Below are 22,696 nucleotides of genomic sequence, written 5' to 3'. Positions count from 1 at the left end.
CTCAAAGAAAAAGCCTTGGCCCTACATAAAAAGTTTGGTCAAAATGCGCATACATATGTTTAAATTAAAATAAAATATTTAAAATATATATGTAAAACATTTTGATTCCTTGCCTAACTAATTCTTTTTGATTGACCATTTATTGTTCATAATCAAATTGTGTAAGAGGGCTTATACTATTCTTGATCTTTAGCATGTTTTTATTCTACAAAACGTAAGTGCTACTAAGCTTACCACATAACCTACTAAACACATGATCCTATATATTAAGATGCATTAGGCCTTAAGAAGTTATTCTGAGTCTGGGCTAGCTCATTACATTAAATCCAAAGCATTTTTTTTTTGATACTAATGCATTACGTTTTAAGAGTATGAATCCATGCTTTACTCAAGAAACGCCAGGTGGTCTTGACTCATCAGGAACATCTACAAAATGGAATGACATTTGCTAGTGAATATCACTTGAGTATTAAAGTTATGTAGCTTCCTCTATAGATATTCACTTGTAAAATAAACCTTTTTTCAGGAATAGTCAATTTTTTTCATTGTGTATGAGAAATAAAGTCTTTCACTCATTTGGGAAGCTATCTGGCTGCTCATTTGGGGAGATTGAATATTGGTTTGTCATGTCATTTGTCACTTCAAATTTTGAATATACTCTGCATCTCCCCTGGATATTAATGATGTTAGAAGAACTCTAAGACCTGTCTTTTTACATGTTATACAATCTAAAACAGATTGTATATAAACTGAGTTTGGAGAGGGATTAGAAAGGACAGAGAGAAGGAAAGGGCTGTGGCTAGTTTAGAAATTATAGTTATTTCTGTCGTTATACAACTCATGGTTTTCTGAGAAATCCTGTGTTCTATAAAATCACACATGAAATGGGAAAAATAAGGTTGGGGCTGATCAGTCATAACATATGCAACTTTGAAATGCTACCAAAACAAATCTGAAAAAAAAAAATGCTGACATTTTTAAAAAGACATGTAAAATTTCTACTAAAGAACTAGTACAGTGCATATAGTTGTCATTGTTTTAAATCTTAAGGTAGCTTAATGTAAAGAAATACTATATGGAAGGGTTCAGGCTGCTAATTTTGGAGGCCAGGGCAAATTTTTAAAGATTTGGGAATTTGTACAATTAGCTTTGGAGGACAGAGCCCTTGGTCAAACTGAGTAGAAAAGAATAGTGTGGTGAATGGGCATTTGCACAACCTTATTCTTCTGTAGCTTGTTGTGTTCAGTTGTATTAGGGCAAGGTGAATTCAGCTGCTCTTACTGGTGATGATTCAAACATTAAGACACTGGGAGAAGTTACATATGAAAAATGTGATTTTCAAACTACTGCATTATATTGACATCATCCCTTAGTTACCAAAGGCAAATGAGCTAATTTGCTTGACAGAACACATAACAGGCAGTACTTAAAATGTTCAAGTAATATTTAAAGGTTTACTGTGATCTATCTGTTCTAGATTATGCTTTTTAGGAAGAAATTAGTTATTCCACAAGGTATTAATAGCAGAATACTGTAAGTTCATTCTTTGGCCAATCTTTCATGTGACTATCTGAGAATTGTTCACATAAAAGAAGTGCCTATAAGCTACATCTGGTAAACTGCAATTTATTCCAATATTGAAAAGATTAATTAGAAACAGCAATAATTGCAGGTACTATTTATTGAACATTAAATAGTGTCATTAATTGTGCTTAGTTCTTTGCATGTGTTATCTAATTTAATCAACATATAACTAGTCCTCTCTAAATGTTAGCAGAGCTAACATTTCAACCCAGAGTTTGACACCAGAACCTCCTTGTAACCAACCATTACACTACTACCTTTAGTATATGATATGGTAGACCACCCCGCATAGCCCGAGAGACACTCACTTTTCAGAGGAGTATGACCAAGAAGTCTTTGTTCAAAATCCGTATTGATTTTATTTCTATGCATGACAAATCTTGCCCACCTGGAGATCAGTGATATATTTATCTATCTTTTCTCCTAAGAGAAGATATTGATCTCTGTACCTTTTCCTTTCACTGTAATGTGGGGGATAATAATAAGGTCATTGTCTTAGAGGCTACCTTTAATATTTCCCAAAATATTCTTCAATCTGTATGTCTGTGATTAGAAAATGTATGAAAAAGTGTATTTTAACTCTTTCCTTTATAAAACAAGGAATTTAATGAACTAGGCTTACTTCCAATGCCACTTAACTTTGCAGTCTTTATGTAATTTAGAATTTGGACATTTTTCAAGTAAAATTTTAAAGACACACATTTAATTGGTATATTTCCTGATCCTTTGCATCTCTTAAGAAAACATTTTTCAATTATTTTTCCGTGTGAATGAAAACTTAACAAGAAGTAAAATTATTTGGTGTTTGTAGATGTTAGTTCATTGTCTTTGGCATTTAAAAGCGCATGAAAAGAACCATGATACCAACCTACTTTTGTACAGAGGTAGATGTTCTTTGTTTTTCTACTTAGATAGTAGAAAAATAAAGTTTTTCTTTATGAAAAAAATATGTTTGGATACACCAATATATGACTCTTTTAAATTAATTGTACTTAAAACACAATGAGTTCTTTTGGTTTGAATTGTCAGGATTTTTTCATCTTGATTTAAAAAATTTTTTTATTTCAAAATATTATAGGGGTACAAACATTTTTGGTTACATGGATCATTTTTGTAATGTTTGGGTCAGGGTTATAAGTGTGTCCATCACCCAGATAGTGTTCATTGTACCTGTTAGGTAGGTTTTTGCCCCTCCTCTCCTGCCCCCTCCCTCCTGCTTGATTTCCACTGAGTTTTACTTCCCTCTGTGCACATGTATACCCATTGGTTAGTTCTAATTTAATACTGAGTACATGCAGTATTTGTTTTTCCATTCTTTAGACACTTCTCTTAGGATAATAGTCTCTAGTTCCATCCAAATTGTTGCAAAAGGCATTAATTCATCCATCTTCATGGCTGAGTAGTATTCCAGAATATACCTCTACCACATTTTATTAATATACTCATGAATTGATGGGCGCTTGGGTTGATTCCACATCTTGGCAACTGTGAATTGTGCCGCATATCTGTATTTTTCTTAAATTATATCTGTGCTTATTGCTTAGATTTCAATTGTTCTCTTTTTATTTTTATCTGGGAACTCCTAAATTCCCTAGATTTAATTTCTGTTATTTGTCCTCATCCTCCCTCCATATTTACTATTCTCTCATGATTTTCATATCTTTGTCCCTTTTTCTTCACTAAGGGTGGTTTTCTCAAGTTTGTCCTGCATATTGGGATTCTGTCAAGTACAGCTAACAGCAGCTGCCATGCCCAGTATAGAGGCCCCTCCCTCAGTCTGGTTTCCCTCAGGTTAGCAAGATGGCTTCACGTTCCAGAAGAGTCTTCTTCCCGTGTGTCACCATCAGTGGGTCTTCTCTTCTCACAAGCTCTTCTCACAAGCCCGCAGCCAACTTCCTCTCAGTTCTCATTGACTTTAACTAAGTCATGTGCTTTCCTCTAAACCAATCACAGTAAGAGAAATGAGATTACCATTAGTAGGGATTTTCTTCTGAGCTGGGAATAGGGCTACTTCCTTGAGGTATGGATACTTGAACAAAAGACTATTTCTGTTTGAACAAAAGAACATGGCTTCTATTTGCATTGACCGTGTCTGCTGCATCCTCCTTACTATAGATTTTTTGTTGTGTTGTGTGTTATAGGTTTTTTGTTGTGTTGGTTATTCCATTTACTCATCCATTTTGTGATTGGACATTTAATTTCCTTGCAATTGTTCCTTATCTCACTCTGCTCTGTTTTGTCTCTGCTTATTGGTCTTTGCTGCTCATCCTGTTGTGTTTAATCATCTAAAGCTCCTATCCTGTCATCTTATCCTGTTCTTTTACAGGTTTCTGTTCCTGTTCAGTAAGACTATGTCTTTTTTGTATACCATTACAGATACCAAACTTTGTTTTTTAAAATTCCCAAAATGATCGATTGCAGGAGGTTTCTCTAAGCCTTCAAAATGATGTATCCTCTCCCTCATTTTGCTATATATAACTACATATTATGTGTATACAAAGCATTACATACATTCATACTTTTTCATCTTTGAGTGAGCATCAGTCTCTCTGATCCTTAGTGTTTTCTATAAGACAACTTGTGCAAGTGTCATTTGCTTCTGTGCATTATCCACTTGGAAGTTATCTGAATCCTTCTTTGGTTGATGAGTACAGGGCCAGCCAGGGTTTAGCCTATACCCATCCAACTCTGCTCTCGTATGATAAGGCGATATCTTCCTCCACTGTCTGGGTTCCTGGTACTCATGGATTATAAGAGGGGTTATAACTCCAGCAAGCATTGCTACTCTGAGTCTTCTCACTGACCTAATGCTTCATATGTAGGGTCTATATCTTCTGGGATTAACTATATCCTCTGGGGTATGTCTTCTGTACAACTGCCATTCTCATCTCTTTCTTATACATTTAGACAGGACTCAAAGGCAGAGATTCGAATAGGACATGACCTGCCTTGAAAATCAGTGTGCATAATATATAAGGGTGGCTATACTTTTTAATATTTATTTTGGGCTACAGAACTTTGTTCTCTGGGGTTGGAGGATGGGTGACTTGTTGGGACAAAATCTTTCCTTCTTGTTTTTTTTTTTTTAGTTATTTGAGGCTCCCTTGTTAATAACCCAAAGTATGGCTACGATACCCACAGTTCTCATTCCAACTCATTCTTTATATAAATGCCTCCTAGAGTCCAGCATATGGTGTGTCTCAGGCTTAAATTTAGAAGTGGGGAGAGGCTGCACCTGGGAATGATGGCCAGAAGTTCACACACTGTTCTTCTAATAATGGATTTCCACTTGGTATTGTTGATTTTAGGGAATTTTTGCCATGTAACCTTGTCTACATTTCATAGCATCTGTAAAAATAGTATAAAAGATGGTGCAGATTGTCGGTGATGCTATAGTGTCAGGTCTGGGAGGGGCTGACCAACAAGCTGTTCCATATTTCTCATCACTTGGTATTAATAAAGTACTTCTTTTTTAACCATGAGCTTATAGCTGCTTTTCTTTACCATTAAGACTTGGAATAAGAGTACACAGATGAGCAAGACTGCATTTTTAATATTATGTAGTTGGAAACTTTTTTCACTCATAAATACTTCATGTACTAGTTAAGCACTAGACAGAGCCTGCGGTTCTGTCAAGATGGTACCTGACTTACTAATAGAATCTTAGCACTAATAGCATGTGAGAATCTGGATACTGGAGGCCTACTGTGGTGAAACCATGTCAATCAATTGCTGAGAAATTCTGCTCAGGATGGCAAAACCATTGGAAACAGATGCATTTGTATAGGAGTGCCTCTTGAAATCACACTGGGGCTTCCAGAGAGAAATGAAAACTCTTCTCTGCTAACCACACCTGCTAGAGGCCCACTTTATTTCAACACTCTCTCACATGGTGCAGACATGATTTAGAAAAAGAGTGTTCCGTTACACATTTAATAGCTTGATTTAGCCATTCCACAATATATGCATATATTGAAACATCGTATTGTACACCATAAATATACACAATTATTACTCATAACTTAAAAAAATAAATTAAAATGATAATAAAGATAATTAAAAAAGAATTCTCTATTATATATGGCTAAGGGCTAGAGTTACTGTGTTAATTCATTCATACATTACAGTTACGTGCTGTAGCGAATCAGGACAGAGTAACCCTCTAGTTATAGCAGCAATAACATAACATATTATTTATTTAAAGATTTAGCCTTTGGCCAATTCTAATTTAATATATAATGGCATGTAATTAAAAATTAAAAAATTCACAGTCACCTGTGAAGGATTGTCATCTGCTTCCTCTATGTGTGGAAACAAAAAGAACCTCTTTTCTATGAGTTTTCTTGTCACTTAACATAGGAGGATTCTAATTAATAAGGACATGGTGCAGTTATTTCTATTATTATGAAAAACTCATTTCAAAAAATGTGGCCACTGGAGTTCAGAAGTACTCTGATCTCCACAACTCAACAAAATTTATCATGGCTTTGAAAACTTGTCTAGATTTTCTCCATGTGCATAGTTACTATCACAGACTTATAATTTTATGTGTGTAATTTTATATTTTCCTTTAACTTACATTACATCTTCTTTCTATATTGCTTCATAGTTCAGTTCACTGTAATAAACCTGTATACATATTCTTGTAATGGCTCAACTATATTATACCCAGTTCACTTACTACCATTGAATTAAGCATTTCTCCCTTGTGGGGCATTAAGGTTGCTTTTTAAAATTTATTTTCCCTTTCATGAATAAGTTTAAAATGCTTGTCTCTATACAATTCAAGAACCGCATTGAAATAAACCATTGTTCTTCCTGCATATTTAACAGGAGTATCAGCAAAATTAGCCCTAATGAAGCATCCAAGATTTACAAAGTTCTGCACAGAGGCAAATGTAATTCCACAATTTTCTGATTAACTGGTTTAATCTGCAGTGGTGGTGATGGTAAAAGTGCTGCCAAGTCCTGGATGGCAGTGGGATAATGATGATGATGATGATGATGATTATGATGATAACAACAACAATAATAGTGATAAAACATTTATTGAGCCTTTACCATGTGCCAGGCTCTCTTCTAAGTGCTTTATGTGTATTAACTCATTTTATCCTCACAGCAACCATATGAGTTAGGTGCTATTATTAACCCCATTTTATAGAAGAGAAAACACACATAGAGAGGTTAATAATCCCAATTATTATAGAGCTAATATTTCTTAGATGCATTATGTCAATGACTGTGCTAGTTGCTTTACATAGATCCTTTCATTTCTCCCTAAATCCCTATGGTGGGTATAATTAATGCTCCAATTTTACGTGTAAAGTATTCGAAACCAAAGAGGGCAAGTCAGGTGACCAAGGTCACAGTGCTTGTAAAGATCAGAGACTCAAACCCAGCTCTACCTGACCCCAGGTAGCTACAGCCTTAGCTACTAAGCTATACTGCCATCATGGAGGCTAAATCAAGTGGACTAAAATGATTTACCCAGAGCTACCTCATGAGCATAGCCATCCTAGACCAGAACCATATTCCTTTTCCCAGTTCAGTGTCCTTTCCAATATGCTGTTGTGACTTCTCTTTTTTGTATCCCCTTTGTCCAAGACACTGCATCTCTCTCTCTCTCTCTCTTTCTCTCTCTCTCTCTCTCTCTCTCTCTCCCTCTCTCTCCCTCTCCATACTCACCTCACTCTTCCCTTTCTACAGACCAGCTTCCTCTGCTCCTCTTGTACATGGGTTATCTTGGGCAGTCCAAAAGTGCCCTTGTCCCTTAGGTCTACCAGACTTTCCAGCCAGCTGGTTTAGCCCCCGTGCCTCAATTTCAGATTCCTGAGAATGAACAGTTTGATTGATCCCATTAGGCCCAGGGTTTACTCAATCACCTGTGCTGAATGTGTGTGTATGTTACATGGTACCAGGCTGTGTGGGTGGGTCAGTTTCTCTAAGAAGGGTATATGGAGAGCAAAACAGGGATTGACAAGTCATTACTGATTGGAATCAGACAAAAAATCCGCAGAGCTATCTAAGTAGGGAAAAGGGCTGTGCGGGTGTTGCCATCCACTAATGCCTTCACTGATCAGCCTGTGCACGGAGTTCTTGTGTATAATTCTGCGTGGAGGGGTTTAATGTCTGGTGGCTACCCCTTCTTGGCCATGGCCATTTCAGCAGTTATCCTCTTTGCACCATGAGAACAAGGCTTTGGGAAGTTTGAAATAGATTAATTTTCATCTTTGCAGATGAGATCAGGAGCACTTCTTTATCTTGATTCAATATATACAGCTGCCCTGTCATCCCTCTTTATTGTATAGAGAAGATGAAAATGGCATAAAATGACTTATTTTTACACAAATGTAGGAGGTCCTTTAGCCTTTTCTTATTGTGATCACATTAGGTGATATTTGGTAACATGGCTGAGCTTGGCTACTGATTCTTGGCTGGATTTGGCGATGAAAAAGATAAACATCTTTCCTTCCAGATCTGTACATTCAGGGCACATGGATACACTAATTGGTAGTGTATTGAATGAATTTGTATCATTAAAACTAATAGCCTTGGAAGAAATCAGTGGACTTTCTCCCCATGTTTCAATTGGGGCATTATTAAAAATTCTGGTGTGTGAAATGCCATTAAAATACACATTAGGAAGTATTCCTTGGCCGACTATATTGCTTCTTTTAAGATCATACATAATGATTCTTATAATATGTAGGTCTTGCCACATAATGACTTATAAATATTCTTTTTGAAATGAAAAACTTTGTCCCCAGTCTAATTAAAGAAAAAAACTTTGATTTCAGCATGTTTTCCCTTTTAAAGCAATTGTTTTAATTTTCCTGCACTGAATTACTTTTATCAGGGTGAAAGAAGTCAATCAAAAGCAATTGATTTGTGGTTTAAAGACCTATACAGAAAAAAAATTAAAGGTATTAAATGTCAATGTCTCCATTTCTTACGGGAAGACATTTGGGGCAGTCATTTTGTGGGGTTCTTGGGTGTAGAAGAGGTTTGTTTTCATTTGTGAACATTAGAATCCTTTGTTCTGTTAAATCACGTTGGCAGCAAACATTGATATTTTGAAGATGGATTATTCTGTTTGCATTTGTACTAAAGTTCTAATACTTGCATATTTTCTTTTTAATTCTTAAATGGTAAAACCTCTCTGACAGGTCCCTAGAATTCTCTGCCTGGTGGATAGAAAGTGTAAGCTGTAAACAGGGTGAGGAACAAAGGGGTCTCAAACAGCAGCACCCTTGAATCTGCCCTAGCACTTTGTCTGGTTATTTTCTTTCTGACATCTGTGAAGAGCAGCATAGACTGCAGTGTCAGGACAATGAGGTTTTCCTATCAATGTCGACCCTCAGAAACCGATGTAACCGCTCCCATTTAATGCAGTCCAGCCGTCTCTGCATTTTGTTGCTTCTATCACAGAGTTTTGCTTGTGGGCTTGTTTTTACAGAAAGATGGGGGAAATGCATACATAATCTTTGAATTTGGGCTTTCTTTCCTTTTTTTTGAACTTAAAAGAGAGAATATGTTTTTTAATTTACAAGCTTTTTGATTAACTTTGCTTAAATTTCTTCCTTAGTCTGTATTATGGGGTAATAATACTACACTCTTGTGGATTTGAGGATTAGATGAGAATTTATATATAGAGCACCTAGTACAGTGCCTGGCATAAGTAGGTGCTCAGTGCATTTTTTTTTTCTCCATTGCCTCTCTTTATTTAAGTGAGTACCTTTTGTAATGGGATCCAATAAGGCATTAATCCCTGTCTAGGTCTCTGTAAGGTAAAATAACACATCAAAGATAAAATGGGATGAGAGATGAAATCTAACAGTCACTTGATATCTTTACAACATTTTGGTTGTTAGAAAATTGGTTTTTCTGTTAAAAGGTTGAGAAACCCATCAAGTATTTTAAAGTATCTGCTGAATCCTTGAGTTTTGTCATGTATCCAGCCCAGAACTCCTCTACCTAGAAGATCTGTGGGAACGTAGATGTGCCTGCGCCCTCAAATTGATAAGCTGGGTGTAGATATTTTATCTATCTATCTATATCTATATCTATATCTATCTATCTTTCTATCTCAGCTGGGATTCTCCAGAGAAACAGAATCATTAGCATACATATAGATATATAAGAGCAGATTTATTATGAGAATTGGCTCACATGATTATAGATGCTGAGAAGTTCTCCTTATCATTGTGATATAACTTTCTTTATCCTTAATAATATTTACTCCTCTGAAATCTACTCAAGCTTTCTTTTGATTAGTGTTAACATGGCCTATCTTTTTCTATGCTTTTAGTCTAGTACTATTTATTTCTTTATATTTAAAATGCATTTATGGTGGGCAACGTACAGTTAGAGCTTGCCTTTTTTAGTCATTTTAACATTTTTTCCTTTTAATTGAGGGTGTTTAACCCACTTACATTGTGAGTATTACTATAGTTAGGTTTAAGGCTCTCATCTTACTTACTTTCATTTGTCCCATTTATTCTTTGTTCCTTTATCTCTCTTTTTCTGTTTTCTTTTGAATTAATTGATTCTCTTATGATTCCATCTTACTGTCTTTGTTGGCTCATTTTCTGTAACTCTTTATTATTTCAGTGGTTGCTTGAGGGTTTATAGTGTACATATTTAACTCCTTTACTCCAATTGCACATGTATTGGACTTCTTGATATTCTTATTAGCATTTTAATATTTCTAAACATTCTTTTTTCTGTCTGGATTTTATTTTGGATAATTTTTATTGCTATGTCTTCAGGTTAACCTAATCTTTTTTTCTGCAATGTCTAATTTGCCATTAACCCCTCCAGTGTACTTTTTTAATGCCAGACATTATAGTTTCCATCTGTAGATCCTCAATTTGAGTCTTTTTTAATGTCTTCATGTCTCTACTTCACATTTTGAACTTATCGAATTGAGTATTAACTGTTTTAATGTCCATGTCTGCTAATTCTAACATCTGTGTCACTTCTAGGTCCATTTTAATTAATGAATTTTTCTCTTTATTATGGGTTATATTTTTCTACATCTTTGTCTCCCTGGTAATATTTAATTGGATGCCAAACATTGCAAATTTTACCATCTTGGGTGCTGGATATTTTTGCCTTCTTAGAAAAATTCTTGTGCTTCATTCTGTGATGCAGTTAAGTTACTTGGTAACATTATGATTCTTTTGGGTCTTGCTTTTAACAGTTTTGTTAGGCAGGACAAGAGCAGCAGTTAGTCTTGGGCTAATTCACCACTACTGAGGCAAGACCCTTCTGAGCACACTACACAGTGCTCCATGAATTAGGATGTTTTCTGGTTTGGCTGGTGAAAACAGGCACTATTCCTGGCCCTTCGTGAATATTGGGTTCTGTTCCCTCTAATATTTTTGGATGGTTCCTTCTCCACCCAGGGTCATTTCCTCACTGCCGTGCACTGATCAATATCATGCTGAGTATTTGAGGGGACCCTCTACAGACTTCCAGAGAACGCATTCTCTTAAGCTCTCCCTCTTAGTACTCTTCCTTGAGAACACCATCTATCTTGCCCTCCTCAGACTCCCGTTCTTTCTCCTCAACTCAGGGAGTCCATGAGGTTCTGTCACAGTTCCTCTCCTTGTGCCACAGCAGAAAACCTCTTTCAAAGGAACAAGCTGGTTGATCTTAGGGATCATCTCATTTTCTCCCATCTCTCTGGGTTCACTATCCTTTTTGATTCACATTCTAAACTTTTTTCTAGCAGCTTTTAAGAAGTCTTTCCTGATTTCTCAGAAACATTGCTAAATGAATTTTATAATATGCCAATTGTTTCTTTTATTAAATTATAAGTGAATTATTTGAATGCTGATGATTTTCTGAATATCACTTGAAGTTCTGAAAAATCATGACCTTGTTAGAGTACCCACAGCACATAAATGAAATATAAATTCAAATGTGTATTTGAATTTACCCGATAATATATATTTCTTAATATTTCATCTGGCCTTAGGGACTCCAGACACAAATAGTATTTACGTCTTGAATTGTTTTCATGAAAGTTAAAAAAAGAAAAGTCTTCTAAATCTAATCTATTTGTAGTTTAAAAATCAGTAAAATGATGAAACATGGGCAATTATTTATGTTAATGTAAATGAATAGTCCAGGTTTTTTTTTTTTTAATAAAAATGTGCTTTTCTGAGTGTCTTTATGACAGGAGTGAGATACACTCATGCCTTGTGGCTAGGTGGCTGTGTTTTAGCAGAAGTGGATTCAGCTAATGAGTCGGTAAAGTGCTGAAATCAGTCAAAATGGCTCCTGCCTTCCTCCTTTCCTGCTCCCACCATGCTGAACTGCTTCCCACTCCAACCGTTTCTGCAGATGCACACGTCACCAGTCTTCGTGACCCGGAGGATCAGCTGGAGAAACCATAGAGCATCTCTCTTATTTGACAAGTGTCAGAGACTCAGGAACTATAAGGCAAAAAGATGAAGCTATGGTCTAAAAATGAAAAAGGGTGAAGGTTGTTGGGAAAAAATAAAAGCACTTTAGAAGGCTCTTACCTTGACAAGGGGCTCTATAAAGAAATGTAATCTGGGGGGAGAGAACTGTAAAGATTAAATGCATTGGAAGAATTGCAAGTGACCAGGAAAACAGTTCTCAGACCTTCTTAGAGGAGCTTGGCTTACAGAAGCCAGACACTGCTCTCAGCCTTCCCAGGATGACGTCAGTTTCAAGTGCATAAGCACAGCAGGAAAATACAAAATCTGAAATGTTGAGCCCAGGTGTTGGTGAGAGAGCTGATTAGAGCTTCAGAAGAAAATCGGAGACCTAGTTCTGTTTCTTAGCCCTATTAGAGAGCTGTGGTCATTCTCTGCACAGAGGCAAAGCTCTGGGAGAAGAGAGGAACAAAAGCAGAAACAGAACTCTGTGTCTGCACCACCACTCAATACGTAGCCACTAGCCACCTGGAGCAATTTAAATATAAATTAATTAAAATCAAGTAAAATTTAAAATCCAGTTCTTTAGTCACAATAGCCACATTCAAGTGTTTATTAGCTATCTCTGGCTAGTGGCTACTATATTGGAAACCTCTTTCCAAAAGTTTGGTGGTAAAGGGAAAGAAATGATAAGATAGTAGTATTAGCACTAAAAGATTTTAGTCATTTGTAGGGATAAAAGGAGAGAGATCAAAATTTCCAACAGAAACACGGACAATTAAAACAATGTGGTCTTGGGAGAAGTGTCAAGGGATGAAATTAAGAGGCCAGGTAGAGACTTGATTGATTCTTAGTGAAGAAAAGAGCACAGCACAGGAGTGGTGGGTGGAGACAGAGAGGTGGATGGAGACAGGAGGTGGGTGGAGACAGCGAGGGGGTCATGCTGGATGGCTGGGTCTTCTCAGTGGTGTAATGGTCAGGATGGGGAAGAGGATGGGTTTGAGGAGAAGGGAGAAGGTTTGTATGGGTACCATACCAGGATGTGTGCAGCTTATTAGAGGATACTCACCTGGAGAGGTATGGTCCAAGTGATTGGTCATGCCTTATATTAAAAGTCCCACCCCAGGTTTTCTGTCTGTTTCTCCTCACAATCTTAGACCCTTGTTGCCAGCCCTTCCCTGGGATTTGTGAACCACCAGATAGGAGCAAACTTTCCAAGTGTGCACAAAGGGGCAGGTAACACTTGAGACCAACTATTTTTGCAGGCAGTTACTTTCTAATTTACAGTTGATTTTACAGTTTTGTTCTGGCTTCTCCTTGAATTAATTTTGACCACAGATCTATCAGAACAGCAGCCCTGCTTTAATAAGTTTCCAACTAACTCAGCACAATTGAATTGTAACTTTGCAAGTTGACATTTTTGGGTATGCAGCAGAAGTATGTCCCTTAAGTGTAATTTCGTTGGTGAAGCCATGCTCCCACCCTCAGCCAATCCTTCCTCCAAGGAGAAGGTACCCAGAACCATGTTTGATGCCCACCAACAAGATGAAGATAGGATGCCAGAGACCTGAGAATTTTTTGTTCATCTAAGTTATTGTTATTCCCATCAGGGAGGGAAGCAAAATAAACTTGTTTCTAATGCATTATTTAAACCACCAAGAGAGGCATTTTGAGCTGTTCAATTTTTCCAGTGATGCATTTTTAGTATTTGCTGAGTTGATGTGTATGGACAAAAAAAAAAAAAAAAAAAAGGTTGCTGTGAGCTAGGATGACGCCACGGCGCTCTAGCCCGGGCAACACAGTGAGTCACTATCAAAAAAAAAAAAAAAAAAAAAAAGGCTTTTCTTAAAATAAGAGGGTAAAGCCATAATCAACTCCCTTCATGTTCCAAGTCAGTGTTTATTAATAGCTCCTTAAATTCCAAAGCTTTTATGGCCCCCAGGACTACGTAGATTTGATGCTTTGAGGATATGTTCATGGATTGCAACTGAAAAATAGGCTCATTTTATAGATGACCTACTATGTGTCAGGTCTCCCGTTAGGCAGTTTGACCAATTTACTTTTTAATCCACAAAATGCTGCAAAGGAGGGAATATTTTCTCCACCTCCTCACCCTTTGAAAACTGAGATGAGCAAACCGAGGCTTGCAAGAGTGAAGAGAGAGCTAGTTAATGGTGAAGCTTGGAGTTAAGCCAGGGATGTGTGATTTCCAAATTATGCCATTGCCCCTAAGTTTTTTAGCTAAAAGTACGTGGAAAAACAGTAGATCAGCTACTTTTTGACCCAAAATGAAACATGTTTTTCCTACAATTACAATTTTAGCACAGAAAGACATAAAGACTGCAATTATAGGCCAGGGGTAGTCAGAGGGACAAAGCTTACTAGATGAAATTGAAGATGTTGCTTGATGCTATGTTCAATACCACCTCACAGTGCCCCCTGGCAAAGATTCTCAAACTTTGATCTACAAAATGCCCATGATTCCTAGGCTGGTCTCTTATAATATTCAAGATTGTTTAAAGTATTTACCCAACAAATACTTGTTGAAAATTTATGCACTGTATTCCTAACACCAAGTTGTGTACCTGAGCTCAGGGTATTAAAGAGAAACTGTGAGCTAAACAGAGGCAATCATATCCTCAGTGAGTTTATAGTCTAGAAAGCCATGCAGGTATTATTCTAATTGAGTACAAGTATAAAAAGAAAATAACAGTTGCCATTGTGTCTGGCGCTAATTCGCATTTTGCTTGTGAGATTTCTCTTGGCTGTCTCATTAAATCAGCACCTCTCTGCTGATTTATTCTGGCGAGGCATTTCTTTTTTAATCACAAATAGGAGGGAGGATCTTTGGGGACTTCTGCCATGGGACAATGGTCTGCAAACTGAAGATATTTAAGAACCACTGACCTATAGCAAGATTCTTTGAGAATTACATTAGAGAACATTTCAATTCCCCGTCTCTTTTTCTCAGGGTCAATATGTCTGCATGCAAAGAATGTGAAGGCCAAGGTCAGAAAGCAGCTTCAAAACTTATGTGGGACAAATCAGTGTTGACTTGTTCCAGAAAATGCAAAAAATGGATGCAAACTTAGGTATTTTTATCTTACATCATATATGTTAAATAAATGTTTATTTTCTAGCCACACAAAGATCTTTCCCTTTTGAGAGAAACTATCTGCTTATTAAGGTTTCTACTCTTGGGATAGTGAACTTGAAATCTGAACTGGGTTCTTAAATCTTCATGCTAAAGCATCCTGTGTATTTTCCACTGGAGTGAGGAGGTAAAGGTTTACTTAAAGGAGCTAAAAGTGTGCATCCTGCTTGAGCACAAGGCACTAATAACATTCACTATAAATTTACGCTCATCTCTTATGCGTCGACAGCAAAAAGCATTGTGTTATCCAACCCTGATGTCCCAATCTTTATATGCTGAATTCACCATTTTGAGAAAAAGGAGATTAGAGCCATTTTATTAAAAGAAAGACATTTGGCTGTGAAAAAGGGCATCTCTCCTTGGATTGCAGCCTCTCACAAAAAAAAAAAAAAAAATACAGTGTGCTCCTAAATGCTATGGATTCCAGACTGTCACCTCCTTGAAAGGGGCCAAAGCAAAGGGGACAGAGCTTGAAGCTGGAAAAGAGAAAAAAAATCCCAACTTTTGTTAATGTATAGGCATTCATCTCCCACTGTTCATTAACACACATATTGCTAACGCTTGGCAATGAAGCAGACATTTTTCTTGAGTGGGGTCGAAAAACTAATTATTCGCCATATGGTGGCTGGCTCAGCAACAATTGCTGGAGCCGTGGAAGCAAAGGGAAGTTGGCCGAGCGATTTCTTTGGGCAGTTTGCACAGCTCTGACTCTCTTGACATATGCCATTCACGTGGCCTCTGGAGAACAGATGGGCCAGGGCTGGGAACGCGGGGGAAATCATGGCTGGGATCTAGTGGCAGCCCTGTCTCTTTATCCTTCAGAATGACTTGGAGTCACATGGTATGTGAAAATAACAAGTAGGGGATTGTACTCGGAGGATTTCCCTGCCTTCTTTTATAAAGCCACAGCGTAATTTTGACTGCCTTTTCGTATTTTGTTTATTAAAGGGATCAGGGTTTTAGATGAAAGAGATTCCTTGGTTGTGGGTAGGGTCTGGCCTATGCCAATGACACTTACTCATTGTTGGCAGGAAAAATGCTGGCAGTTTGATAAGGGAGAAGAAAATAGAGGGGTTTTTAAATTAAAATTTAAATTACTCCTTATTTGTTCTCTTCCTGTTTGTAAATCTCACATAGGCAAGTTAAGATAAGAGCTGGTTTAGATTCAGGATACTTCAACCTCCTGAAATGAGTTCATGTGGCTTATTTTATTTTTTTTTCTTTTCCAGAGGTTCTGATGTAGGAAAGCTGGGAGTAATACGAACATTTGAACCTTGTATAGACACAACTTAGATGCTTTTCGGATTTTACATTGTCTGAAAGAAATAAAATGGAAGAAGGAGGTGAAAGTTGCCAATTAGAGATTAACTCAGCATTTATATGCATAAAAATATACCTTAAGCTAAGATTGTTCACACTCAGCAACTTAAATTTTAATTAAGACGCAGCACTTGATGTGAGGCCACTGAAGGTTATAGCCCCAGGCAGGTACTTAGGCTGCTGTTATAGGCCTGGTTCTTTTTTTAAAAAATTTTTTATTTCAGCATATTGTGAGGGTACAAATGAATGTTTAGGTTACATATTTTTTCTTCGCCCCACCCGAGTCAGAGCTTCAAGCGTGTCCATTCCCCAGACGGTGCACACTGCACCCATTAAGTGTGAATATACCCATCTCCTCCTCCATCCTCCCACCTGCCCGACACCCGATAAATGTTACTACTATATGAGCACATAAGTGTTGATCAGTTAATACCAATTTGATGGTGAGTACATGTGGTACTTGTTTTTCCATTCTTGTGATACTTCACTTAGTAGAATGGGCTCTAGGTCTATCCAGGATAATACAAAAGGTGCTAGATCCAATTGTTTTTCGTGGCTGAGTAGAACTCCATGGTATACATATGCCACATTTTATTAATCCATTCATGTATTGATGGGCACTTGGGTTGTTTCCACATCTTTGCAATCTTACAGTAAATACAAGGCATTATTCTTGGTCTTAAATCTGGAGATTGACTTCCAGTACTAACTCCCCACAGAGAGACAGCATCCTGGTTACAATTACAGTGGCTCACATTTTGTGCAAAACTTTTGAAAGCAAAGTGGCTTGGTGATTAAAAGTTGAAGAATTATAGGCCCTCCCTATTTTTGTGTCTTTTTACGTTTTGAAATGCTATCACTGAAAACTTGGTCCTAGTGCAACCAGATAATATTGAAAGAAGACCCTGGGAATTTTTCAACTAATCTTGGATGTGATGTACTCTGAGTTTTTAGAGAAGTTTACCTGCTATAGCAGAAAAAAGAAAAATGGTTTTGATTCTTCTTTGTTTCTTCCTTGCTTCTGAAATTTGTTTTTAACTTCGGTAAGTCTAGCATAATTTAACCATTTGGAAATGAAGCTATGTTTTCTAAAGAATAAGCTCTGTAGTTCCTTGTTATGTGAATTAAAGTCAGGTAAAATTCTGGTTTCTGACAATAATAATGACTGACATTTATTGTGCATTTACTATATAACAGGCATTCTATAAGAACTTTATTATCTCATGAAATCTTCACAACTACATGTGGACATTGTGGCCCAGAGAGGGTAATGAATTTGCCTGAGGTCACAGAACCAATAAGGAATTCAAACCTGGGTGTGTCTGATTTGAAAGTCCATCATCTCAATCACTATATTATTAATATATTGCTTTTTTCTGAGGAAAAAAATGTGGTGACATTAGAGGTTAGGGTAATGAAATATAGAACCCACTCAGGTTGATATTACAAAAATGTCCATCACTCTGTTCTTGAATTTCTGCTTTTTTTATGGCTTTTTTATGCTTTTTTTTATGGAAACATATTCAGGATTTTACATGTTCATTTATTATTATCTGAAATTCCTCTTTGTGTACCAAGCCTTTGGCTTATATGTTATGCAATTTGAAGTGGCTTCCTAAATGTTTGTTTGATTCTCAAAATAGAAGGGAAGACTTGTTAATCCAAGGTCAGCCAATTTTTTCTGTAAAGGTCAAGATAATAAATATCTTAGGCTTTGCAGGTCATAGTCCATCCAAGTTCCTCCATGGGCTGGATTTGATCCATGGGCTGTACATTCCTTACATCTTAAATATATCTATAAGGACCCCATTTCTCAATAAGTTTACATTCACAGGTACCAGCAGTTGGGACTTTAACATATATTTTGTGGGAATACAATTCAACCCACAGCAAGTGTATAGCCTGGGACAGGCATTACTGAGAATATGGTGGCAGGCAAACGAGGCACAATTCTCCCTTTAAGCAGCCTCCATGGAATGGAGACAGACGAGCACATAGCCAAAATATTTTCAGATAGGGATGAGTGCTGCTTAGAAAATTAAACAAGGTCACAGCATAAACACTCAGGTTTTATGGCTGTGTCAGCAACCTCCCTGTGCTGTTATTAGTCTCACATCTCAAATCCCAAATCCACTTTGCTCTTCACTGTCTAAGGAATTGGCTCCCAAACACCAATTGCAGCACTCTGACTTATTCCTGCCTTTGGGAATGAGTTGGTGTGGTGAGTGGGCTGGAAAGGCTACCACTTACTTCATCATCTTGGAGAAAGTTACGTTAAAAGAAAGCTTCAGTTTTGTTGTGCATGGAATGGGATGATCCTGAGGGTTAAACAAGCTAGTGTTTGTAAAGTGCTAAGCCCAGAGCCCTGCATGTGGGTCCTCAATGAAGGATCACTCCCTAGTGTGAATATGTGTGCATGTTGCTTTTTCTTTCTCTTCTTCTACTTCTCCTTTCTTTATACTTCCTTATGCTCAAACCGCTTTCATTGTCATATTCCTAATTTCTGCTTCTATGTATTTCCTAGAAGTCCCTCCTCCAGATTTCTGTTCATCGAGATCCTCCCCATTTTTCAGAGCCCATCTCCAGTGCTGAGTACTTTTCCCTGTTCTGCCCGCTGCATAGAACCAACTCTTCCTTGATCTAACTCTTCCATAGGCATTCATGCCTGGATCCTACACTACTATAGTGCATCCTCCCCTTGTGGGCAAGGACTATATATGCCCTCCTCAATTCCATGTGTCTAGGCTACGGACACCCTTGCCAATGCCTTGCATGATTCAGCCTTGTTCCCTCCCAGCCTCTCGGGAAGTGTCCTCGAATCATGCTTCCATGCCAAGCTCCCTCACAGTTGTTTATTTTTCAAACTTCCGTCATCTCTCTGGTCTGCAGTCTTTCCAGGTACAGTTTCCTGTGCACTGTGACTCTTGCCTTGTCTTCCCTTTCTTACATTGTGTCAGAGTCTTTCTACCACCCTGTAAACTCAACAAGAGCAGAGCTTTGCACAGTCCCTGCCACACAATGGTCACACAACCATTTGATGTAGGGATGAAGAAATGAATGAATAGTTCCTTGCAGCTGAAGTAGTTGACGATCGGCTCAAGGTTAATCATAAAGTACCATAGATGGTCCCTGATTTACCGATGGCTCTATTTAAGATTTTTCTCCTTCACCGTGGTGTGCAATGGTCGCAACTTCAATGTAATGTACAGTATTCAATAAATTACTTGAGATACTCAACACTGTATTCTAGAATAGGCTTTGTGTTATATGATTTTCCCCAACGGTTAGTCAATGTAAGTGTTCTGAGCACGTTTAAGTTAGGCTAGGCTAAGCTATGATGTTCAGTAAGGCAGGTGTATTAAATGCATTTTTTGACTTAGGATAGTTTCAACTTACAGTGAGTTTGTCAAGACATACCCCATCGTAAGCCAAGGAGAGTCTGTATGTCTTTTATGTAAAGAATTGGTTTGTTTTATTAAGGAAGAGCCATGAGTAGCATGTGTGAGACTTGAATATCATTCTAGCTTCCTTAATTATCTTTGGTTAATACCTTTCTAAGATAAATATATTACTTATTTGATAATGGATTTTCATTCCATTCACTTTATCAGATATTTTCTATGTGTTAGACCTGTGTTTGAAACTGTGGGTTGTATATATTAGTCATTATCTTTCCGTAAGGAATCCATAGGTGATGGCAGTGGTTCTACAGGCCAAATCCAGCCCTCAGATATGCAGAGTTTGCCCTGGAAAGCAATTTACAAAAAACAAACAAACAACAACAAAAAAACACCAGAAAGAAAATGTAACTAGGTGGGTATTAAGGGTTTTTGGTTTTGTTTTTAGAGCAAGCAACTTTAGTGCTTATGTTTGTGTTATCTGCCTGGTCCCATAGATTACAGAGCTTGAAACTTCTGGTCTACAGGTAGGGATGAGATATTTGAACATGAAGCAATATGTGAGAAACAAGAGCAATGTGTTCCAAAGTTTGCAAGGAACTTTCTTTCTCATTGTCATTTGAATCTTATGTCAAGTTCCTGAGATAGATGAGATAGTTATATAGTTAGCCCTGTTTAACAGGTTATGTTGCTAGCGTTCAGAGAGTTTCATTTCAGTTTGCTCTGGTGGATAAGCTCATGTCAATTCCCAGATCTTCTGTCTCCACATTTAGTTGCACCTCTGTAGTCATAAGTGAGATGGTGGCCATTGTTCAGAACACTTTCTGTTCTTAATTGTGGGAAGATTGTACTCTTCTGCTTCATTGACATCAGGCTTGGCCATGTAAATCACTTTGGCCAGTGAAGTCTGAGCAGAGATGCATCACTTCTAAGCAGAAACTGTGAGAATCACCTTCTCTTTTCCCTCTGCTATGAGACCGGCAGTGTCCCACATGGAGACTGCTCCTTCCATATGAGGCCCAGAACGAAGATTATCTGGGGCACAGATGAAGCTGACTTGTTGATGAACATGAACAGTGAAATGAGAATAATTCTATGTTTCGGCTAACTGAGGACGTTTCAGAGTTGTTTGCCGTGGCAGCACAACCTAGCCTTAAACTGATAAATAATTATAGCTTGAAATCAGGTGCTACATGATTTCCCCACCAGTAGTAAGATCTAGAAGAGTGATTCAAAGAATTATAATATCTATATGAACTGGCATAAACTTAAGGCAATAATGGATGATTTCTTTAATTATTTCAAGTTCTCTTCCCTCTAGGATAAACGAGGTTTTGTGATTCTGCAGGGGTGCCATGCTGTAGTAAGAATGCAATGGCTGGAGCCTTCTCTGGCTTTGCCTGACTCTCTTGAGCCATATAAACTTGGGCACCTTAGCTTTTCTGTGTCTCAGTTATCTCATCTGTAAAACGGGAACATTAATGTCAATGACTCTGTGTCACAAGACTGCTGTGAGATGCTCTTCTTCCATGACAGCTTTTGTCACACTGTGTGGTGATTGCCTGTTTACCTATCCTGATCCCTCTAGACTGGAACCTTTAGAAGGTAGAGATTGGGCTTCATTGATTCGTTGCTCTAACATCAGTGTTTAGCACAGTGCCTTGCACAGAGTAGATGTTAACAAGTGAATTGTTTGGTGAGCTTTGCAGGTTTTAATTCTTCTTTGAGAGTGAATGATGCATAGAGCAAAGGCCTTTCCAGGAGTGAGTGGGAATGTCCAGTGTCAGGAAGCTGACTGCACCCTCACTGAAGCACACCCAGATGCTTGTGCCTTGGTGCATTCTGTAGGGTGGGAATAGTGGTGGTTAGCAGGGGTGGGGGACTGTCATGAACCCTGCTATTCATCCAATTGAGAGCAGACACAAGGATCCAGAACTGAATTAAAGCCTCAGTTTTACCAACTAATGGGAAAGCTGGGTGGGAGCATCTGGCAGTTTTGCCTGGTACTTCCAGTATAGGGATACGAGAACAGGCATGTAAGAAAACATGCCACAGAATGCATGCATCCCATTTTCCTGCTTTGGGGTACAGTGATCCCTGTAGCTGATAATCTGGCCAGTCCTGTCTTGGGGAAGGAATAAGCGTGGGGGTAGCAGAGAGGATTGGTGAAACCTTGACGCTGAGTTCCTTCTACTCTTAAGTTTAAACACATGGAAGTGAAATAGATGATGAAGACACAGGGAATCCTTGCAAACAAGGCAGCCAGGCAAGGACATAGACAACCATAATTCATGATGATACAGGTGGTAAGAAATAAAGCCCCATGGAGAGTTAGAACAGAGACAGACACCAGAAAATAATGCCACTGGAAAGCAAGAGGTAAAGATTTAGTAACAGTAGTGGTAGTGAGCAAATGGCCTTCATCATTCCCCATGGGGTCATGCTTGTTATAGCCAGATAGCTGAAATAAATTCAGACCCGTATAATGCCTCTGTGTTCTGAGCCTGAGTAGCCAAGCACTTTGGTTTAAAGGTAAAGGTTACAGATTATCCAGAGTTTGACACCAAGGCATTTGCTGAGACCAATGAGTCTGATCCTTTTAGAACTCTGTGTGTACTCTTGGGAGCAAATTTCTTTACCTTTGGTGGAAACACTTCCTCATTCTTAAATTTACAAAATAAGATAAAACAATATGAAAATTATTAGTGGTATTTAACACAGATATAGTCTCTAAAATGAAGATCCACATCCTCTATACACAGGTTCATCTGGAGTTGGATTGGCTTATTAGATTCTTTTAAATAGAATATTAGAAGTAATGGATATTCATT

General features: G+C 37.8%; 1 protein-coding gene across 1 annotated transcript in view; it reads left to right on the top strand.

Moving 5' to 3' along the window:
* Positions 1 to 22,696, top strand: part of LOC105815108 (chromosome unknown open reading frame, human C12orf42) — a 108,630-nt gene that overhangs the window by 59,768 nt on the left and 26,166 nt on the right. The window contains exon 4 of the mRNA XM_012650244.1: positions 19,357 to 19,365. Within this exon, the coding sequence (XP_012505698.1) occupies positions 19,357 to 19,365 (9 nt within the window). The remainder of the gene's footprint in view (positions 1 to 19,356; positions 19,366 to 22,696) is intronic.

Source organism: Propithecus coquereli, unplaced genomic scaffold (assembly GCF_000956105.1).
Source record: "Propithecus coquereli isolate 6110/MARCELLA unplaced genomic scaffold, Pcoq_1.0 Scaffold316, whole genome shotgun sequence".
NCBI classification, from domain to species: domain Eukaryota; kingdom Metazoa; phylum Chordata; class Mammalia; order Primates; family Indriidae; genus Propithecus; species Propithecus coquereli.
The sequence above is the reverse complement of the archived record's forward strand: the minus strand, read 5'-3'. Positions and strand labels throughout refer to the sequence as shown.